The sequence below is a fragment of the Xiphophorus hellerii genome, chromosome 3, assembly GCF_003331165.1.
Source record: "Xiphophorus hellerii strain 12219 chromosome 3, Xiphophorus_hellerii-4.1, whole genome shotgun sequence".
Classification (NCBI taxonomy): Eukaryota; Metazoa; Chordata; class Actinopteri; order Cyprinodontiformes; family Poeciliidae; genus Xiphophorus; species Xiphophorus hellerii.
In genome coordinates, this window is record NC_045674.1 from 12,965,082 (window position 1) to 12,972,724 (window position 7,643).

At 37.1% G+C, this 7,643-nt stretch overlaps 1 protein-coding gene across 1 annotated transcript; it reads left to right on the forward strand.

The window, feature by feature from the left end:
- The first annotated feature begins 1,038 nt into the window (after positions 1 to 1,038).
- Positions 1,039 to 3,394, forward strand: LOC116717909 (zinc finger and SCAN domain-containing protein 12-like). Its single transcript, XM_032559586.1, has 2 exons — positions 1,039 to 1,293; positions 1,392 to 3,394. The coding sequence occupies exons 1-2, from the start codon at positions 1,131 to 1,133 to the stop codon at positions 2,084 to 2,086; spliced, it is 858 nt and encodes a 285-aa protein (XP_032415477.1). The 5' UTR covers positions 1,039 to 1,130; the 3' UTR covers positions 2,087 to 3,394.
- Positions 3,395 to 7,643: the final 4,249 nt, after the last annotated feature.

Sequence of the window (7,643 nt, forward strand, 5' to 3'; positions counted from 1 at the left end):
AGGTAATTTTAAAGAACGCCTTGTCTGTACGGTGTGTTGCTATGAAGGCAGAGGGGTTGATATTCCTGACATGTTGAGCAGAGAGCGTCTTAATTACAGAACCGACAATACCCTGAAGGATTTCACTGCTATTTTTATCCTAAGACTGAAGCAAGAAACAACGGGGAGCAAATATGAATTAAATACTGTGCTGTTTTTAAGTGGATTATTGTAGAGAAAATGCTTAATTTATCCCAGAATATTTAAAAATGCAACTTAAAGTCTTAATTATGTGGAATGAGTTTGCAGTTTACTTTCCTATCATCTTTGTCTAGCTTATAGCTTTACAGAACTAGATAAAAATCTGTATTTACAATATGTTATAGATGTAGATAGAAAATCACTTTGTTTTGGGATGTGCTATTTAAATATTTATTGGTTGTATACAAGTCATTTTTGTAATATATTTTCTTTTAGGAGTAGTTTTACTACACTGTAGTTTTTGCTTTTACTTGAGTAATTTTATGAGGTATATTTAGTCTTGAGTAAAATTTCTTGATACTCTACTGACTGTGAGTAACTTCACTGAATGAAGAGCAAACATTTTAACCAAAAATTCGACAAAGACACACTTACAGTTTTTGTTAAAGTTTTATATTGAAAGAAACTGATTAGGAATTTTTTTCTTTTGCTTGATTTTTTAAAATTTTTTGTTGCTAATATGAATTATTGTAATTTCCATCCATAAAATACGAAAATTTACACATAACTTTATATTTTGGTCCATCTGATTATGTATTTTGTAGATATTAAATTACTCTTACTTCAGTAATATCTTAAATGGCTACTTTTTACTTTTACTTGAGTAAAAATATGTTGAAGTAGTGCTACTCTTACTTGAGTACAATTGTTAGTTACTCTCCCCACTTCAGCTCTTTAATTAAATGAGAAACAACATTTAATTTCCCTTTGGGACCAACAAAGTATTTTTGAATTTCCTTTTTTTTCCACACTCCGGTCCACCAGGGGGCGGCAGTGTTTTCACGTGACTCTCCGTTTCAAGTCAGTGTTTACAAGCGAAGCGTGACGTTCACGGACCCGCAGAAACCCGTTTTCAATCGCCGCTAAGATCCTCCAATCTTTTCAGGAAAATGCTGCCTCTTAGAGTTTTCCTCAATGAGAGACTCTCCGCGGTGGCGGAGGAGATTTTAGGAGCCGTGGAGAAGACAATAGCGGTGTACCAGGAGGAGATTTTACGCTCCAAAGATTTAGAAATCAGGCAGCTCAGGATGCAGCTGAAGCTCCTCCATTCAGGTATTTTCTGGTATAATTCTCATGGAAACCATGTGCCATGCAGCTTGGTGTTAAAGTGTGTTAAAATGAAATTGTTGTGGCGTGTTTTCGTTTTGTAGAGCCTAAATCGGACAATTATCTTGAAACCGAGCAGCTGCATTCTCCTCCCCCTCCTTCTGCTTCTCCTTCTGTCCAGCCCCATCAGTCACCCCCTGCAGTGGCTGCTGTCCATGAGGAGGAGCAGCAGCAGGGAGGGGAGGAAGAGGATGAAGTCTGCTGCGTTGATCAGGAGCTCCCAGAGACCTCGCAGGGCAAAGAGGAGCAGGAGCAGCCGCGGGGAGACGCTCCCAAGCGGCACTTCTGGATGGTGCACGACCCCGCTGAGAACCAGGACGACCCGGAGTCAGAGGCGCAGGAGTTCATCTCACCCCACACCGGCCTGCCGACCTCTCTGCACGAACAGGCGCTGCACTTCCAGCAGTTTCTCAGCAGCAGCAGCAGCAACAACGGCGGGGGGAACAGCAGCGGCGACGAGAGCAGAGACAGGCCCTACATCTGCTCCGTGTGTGAGAAACGCTTCACCAACTGCTCCCACCTGGCCGCCCACATCAGGACGCACACGGGGGAGAGGCCCTACATGTGTGACATCTGCAGGAAGACCTTCATCACCACAAGCGCTCTGAACAGACACCAGACCATTCACACCGAGGGGAAGCGGTATATATGCGCCTTCTGTGGGAAGTCCTTTAAATGGATGGAGTCTCTAGGCAGACATGTGAGAAGCGTTCACAAGAGTGATAATGTGCAAGTATGAGGTTCGCATTAAAGCTGCAGTATGTGACTTTTATTAAAAAGAACAATGTTTTTTATGTATCTGTCAAAACTATAACTATGTTATGACCGTTTGTTACGATGTCATCTGTGAAAAGAAAAATCGATGATTTCCTGATCTACTATTGCTGTCTGAAGAAATGCGCCGCCCCCGACCAAAAACAACCAATCAGAGCCAGGAAGCAGGTCTTAGTGCTTTCAAACAATGCTGCTAAATACGGCAAAGGAGGAGAAACAGCTTACCTTCACAGAAAAAAAGTCTTTCAGTGGCTATGTTAACAAGAGTGAGCATTCACAACATGCTATGCTAGCTGAGGTAGCACAGAGCAAGGTGGTAAGGGAGGATGAGTCACATAAGATTGTGATTGACAGCGCTAATCCCCGCCTCCTTTCTCTGATTGGCTGTTCCTAGTTAGCGCTAGGAGACAGAGGAGCTACATTTTTCAGATTATCTGTCATACCATGCTATCACGACAGTGAAAGTTTCAATAAACGTGTAACCAAATATTTTTTATAAAAGTTATGCAACTTTTATAAAAATATATAAATTATTTTTCATATTTATTAAAACTGTAATGACGTCCTGACAGTATGGTATCAGACAGATAACGTGAATAAATCAAGCTGCTCCCAGTCAAAAACGACCAATCAGAGCCAGGAGAAAGGCCTTAGTGCTGTCAATCACTCTCATGTACATGCTACAAAATGTGCTAATGGCAGAACAGCAACTCGCTATTACAGAAAAACTGCTAATCATCGGTAGCCATGCGAACTAGCTATAGCATTCATGTCAGGGTTTGATTTTGTGACCTAACCATAGCGTAGCAGAAACCAAGAGGGAGGGTGTAAGCAGCATGTACATGAGCAAGATTAGCAGCGCTTAGGCCCTCCTCCTGGCTCTGATTGGTTGTTTCTGACTGAGCTGTGTATTTCTGAAGTTAGTACTGGGAGCAACAACATTACATTTCTTATATTGTCCCAACATAATGATAATTTCAACAAATGTGTAAAAACATTTTTATATAAAAGTTGCATACTGCACCTTGAAAGGTGTAGTTTTACTTCAATTACATGTCCGCGTATGAATTAATTATAAACTAAATAGCTGGTGTTCGGAATGTTAGTAAAGTGTGATTTACTGTATGTAGTACTGAATATGCCTGAATCCCTTTAAGACTTGTATAAATTAATAATTGGTAGCAAACTGATTGTGTAAAATTCACATTTTTAATTCATGTAGGGTCCATGTATCATTTCAGAATAAAAATTAAAAGTCATTCTTCACCTTTTATCTCCTTTTCATGCTGCAGATTAAAAAGTACATCCCACGACGCGCCAGTAGGGGGCAGTAGCAGCTTTTCATTCATAATATCCTACTATGAATCTGGAGAATTTGGCAGATTTAATATAATCTCTGTCCAAGAGTGTGGATTTATTTTCTCAGTGAAGATGTCAAATGTTCTCATTCTGCTGCGAAAACCCTTAAATATTCCTTCTCTTTGTTTATGTCACATTTAAAAATGTAAATATGAAACATCCATCAGTTCCCTCATTGTTTTTCTTCAGTGGTAATATAAAAGATAAAGAAAATGTAATTAAACCAAATTGTGATTAAATTCAGTAAAATAAAAACTTTAATAATCACAAAAGGATATTAAATATTGAAAGTAAATTTACAACTATGCAATATTTAGTGTTGATTTATTACAAAAACAAATAATAAATATCTTTTATTATGTTGAAGTGACAAAGTTAAAGTATTTTGATCCAAAATTAAGGATGTAATTTAAATCTGTTGTAACACAATTCAAACTTCTGTGACTAAAAACTGAAAGTTCATCCAAAAACAAGCCAGCTGTCCCTGAGTTTCTCCTTTTCTTCCTGGAGATCTTTCCATTTCAGTCGTTTTCTTTCCGCATTAATGAACACCAGCTTCGCTCTCTGAGTGCCAGAGCGGCGCATCAGAACCGATCAGTCATCAGGATAAATATGTTTGCTGAAGTATCTGGATGCCAGATAATCTGTGGCAACGAGAAATCCAAAAATTATTTTTTTTTATGGGGAACAAATGATGAAAGCAAAATATGTTTTAAATCTGATCCTTAAAGGAAAGTTAAAAAGAGAGGAATGAATTCAAACTCTGCTGTGATGAAGGGAGGCTGAGCGAAAGGTGGAAAATAAACAAAGCAGAAAGAAATAAAGAGGGAAAAATAAAACTGACACAAACAGTAAACAGAAAGTAACACAGGGAGTAAATTAAAAATAAAGCAAAAGAACAAAGAAGAAATGAAAAAAACAGAAATAAATCTCCAACACATAAAAATCAGGATATGTATCTACTTCAGGTTAACAGAGAAACCAGAGAGAATCCACACATCCGACAAAGAATATGCAAGATCCTGCAGAAAAGACTCCAGACCGGGATTTGAACCTACAACCTTTTAGCTGTAGCGACAATGCTAACACTGCAAAAACACAAAATCTTAAGTAATTTTGGTTTAGTTTCTAATGCAAATATCTTAGTGCTCTTGCAATGACTTACAAGTATCTTTACAGCAAGACAAAGGAGTTTCTTTTAACTCATTAATTCTTTAATGTTGATGAAAAAATACTAGTTTCATTAGCAGATAATTTATCTTAAAACAAGACATTTTTTAAATTTTTTTGTGGCCTGTGGACTAATTTTGATGCAGATGGAGACTTTTTATTTATAATAAGGGTAAAGTTATAACACAACGCAAAGAATTCATCTTTTTATAATAAATAGAACCAAGAGACTTTTACTGCCTCGTCCAATCTAATTTATTAAACTTGGATAAACATAAAAAGCATTTTGACAAAAAGTGACCCAAGTCATGGCAAAACTTTTATTTTCTTGGCCTGGTAGTACTTTTCACTCAACAATTTTGGCCCGTATGACAAAAAGTTTTTACATTATTTTATTTATGCTATTTTTTTTTTTTTGCTCCTGTTTCCTTTTTATTTTCTTTTTCTTGTAACTTTAAGATCCACTGGCATAAAATGTAAATACTTGTTATTTCTTCCCCTCTCCAGAAATTTGGACCAAGACTGTTCACGCTTCTGCGGAAAACGTTTTAATTGGCGTGTCATGTTAACAAGACTGGCCATGGAAGCTGTAAAAGTGTGACTTTAATTATCTTATAATACAAGACAGATCCTAATGGCTGGACAAGTTTGATTTGCACAAATGAAAGTCACATGTTGAGACCAGATGCTCAGGCAAAACATTTTTTAGTGCTGTGTTTTCAACCCAGAGATGGGTTTTTTTTTTGTAGAAGTTAATTGATACCAGATAAATATTGTGTTTTGAACATTTCCAACTGTCTATATATGTAACATTTATGCATAATTAAAGTGAAACTGAAGAATGCAAGACTAGATTAGAGAACGATGAAATAGCAAATATTGCAATGACATCTGCTTCAATGTTTTCCTCACTTCTCTCAAATAGTTATTGCGTCGTAAAGAGTTTGATGTCAAAATTCAGCAGAAACTTTGCAGACATATTGGTTAGCACTACACACCGCTAAAAATTAACAACAGAAAAAAAAAAAGAATGGTCTAAATGTGTGACTGTTGAGCTGCTGTGCACTTGGTTTGAGTAACTAACAAAAACAAAACAAAAACACAGGAAGTGCAAGAAGCGATGGAGTGAGGATATTAATGAGCTTGCAAAAGCGATCACACCCACTCAGAGTTTTGTCATATTTCAACCACATTTTAGTATTTTATTTTATTGAAAGAGCAGCACAAAGTAGAGCCGAGTTTTTAAGCCGAAAACAGAGGACAGCCTGTGCTGTTTAATAAACCTCCTAACTGTGAACTGATTTTGTATTCAGCTGTTCAGTGAGTCAATATTTTACACAAGATTCCTACAAAGTTTCCTCTTCAAAATTTTGGATACTCATTCCCAGATCATTTTTGTCATTATGGATATTTAATTTGAAAACATTCTCTTTTTTTCCCCCTAAAACTCTGAAACAACAGAGTGTGGAAGCTAGTTTTCAATTCATCCATGTATTAAAATCAAATTTCACTAGTTTTTCCACTTCTTGAGCAACTTATATGAGATAAATGGTGTAATGCTTCCAATTCAGGACTGGATTATCCCAGATTAAGTGTTAATCCTCTGTGTTATATTTAGTTTGATCTATGATACCTTCGTTCCAAAATGCAGGATTTGCTTTTATTTGTTTGGCTTCTAAACTGACTCCAGTTCAAAGTTTCCAGTCTAACTGGGTCCATTTTAGAGAATAAATTAACCCCAAACCATCTTGTGGCAGCGAGTGAGATTAACTGTTTAACATAAACTACAGAATAAGGGTCGGTTATAAATCATGTAAATAATCCTCGATTTTCAGAAAATGAAGGTCAGATTCAAGATTTTATCTTTTAGATATTAATAATTAATTATTAATTGTAATCTGATTTATGTCTGGTTATTTATCAATCAGTCAAAATCTGGTACCATAAACATGAATGTGAGCTGTTTGGTTTGAAGTCATTGAATAACAAAGTTTGGAAGAATAAACTTTTTTCAATTCTCAGTTGTTATTTTTTAAAAACTTGTACAAAATATAAAAATAAAAACTTTTCCAGACTTTTTAACGCTCCAGAAACTTTGTTTTTATAGAATTGACTCGGCTGGCTTTAATCTTTCCATTCTTCTTTACAAAACACTTCAATCAGTTCAGATTGTGAGCACCTGTGAACAGCAGTTTTTAAGTATTACTAAAGACTCTTAGTTTGATTTAGACTTGGACTTTGACTAGACCAATTAAGATATGATTTCAGCCATTTTACTCTAGTTCTGGCTGTATGTTTAGGTTTGTTTTCCTACAGAAAGTATCAAGTCTTTCCAGCTGCTCTGAGCTCTTCTTGTCCAGCTTCTGACTGGATCAGAGCTTTATATTCATGCAGAAGCAGAGGATGATTAAATGGATGCAGGTCCGGGTCCAATCTGAAAAATGGAGCTGTAAATACAGACAAGAAGAAGCTGATTCAACAAGATTAAACAGAAAATAAAAAACTACGACATTAATGATTGTCTTGCATCTGGACGAGCGTTTGTGTTTAAAAACGTTCGACGTCTTTGACCTTCACCTCCTCCTCCATGCCGGAGAAAAAAAAAGAAAAATACGACTGATGATGTGCTAAGAATAAAACCCCAGATGTGATTTCACCAGTGGGGGTAAAAATGAGATCTGTCCTGCAGGAAGGCGCTTTACATTATGTTGACACACTTTTTCAAGGTGACTTTAAATGACACAAACCCCACAGAAAAGACGAAACACCCAGAAGCAGCAGCAGCAAGAAGGAACGGAGCTGCAGATTCTGGGACGTATCAATAAATGTGATCTGTGGGGCGGCAGCGAAGGCCGCAGATCTGCAGGGAGGAGATTCCACACACACACACACCACACACACACACAACCCTGAGCCTTCAGCAGCATCAGTAAATCACTCCTTTCAGCTCCTCCCTTCTTTCTCCTTCTCCCCAAATTTCCCTCTTTTCTCCT

Excerpts from the sequence above, each read along its gene's own strand:
- LOC116717909 (XM_032559586.1), top strand. The coding sequence starts at position 1,131 with ATGCTGCCTCTTAGAGTTTTCCTCAATGAGAGACTCTCCGCGGTGGCG. Across the intron at positions 1,294-1,391 it reads GCTGAAGCTCCTCCATTCAG|AGCCTAAATCGGACAATTAT; the intron begins GTATTTTCTGGT and ends TTCGTTTTGTAG.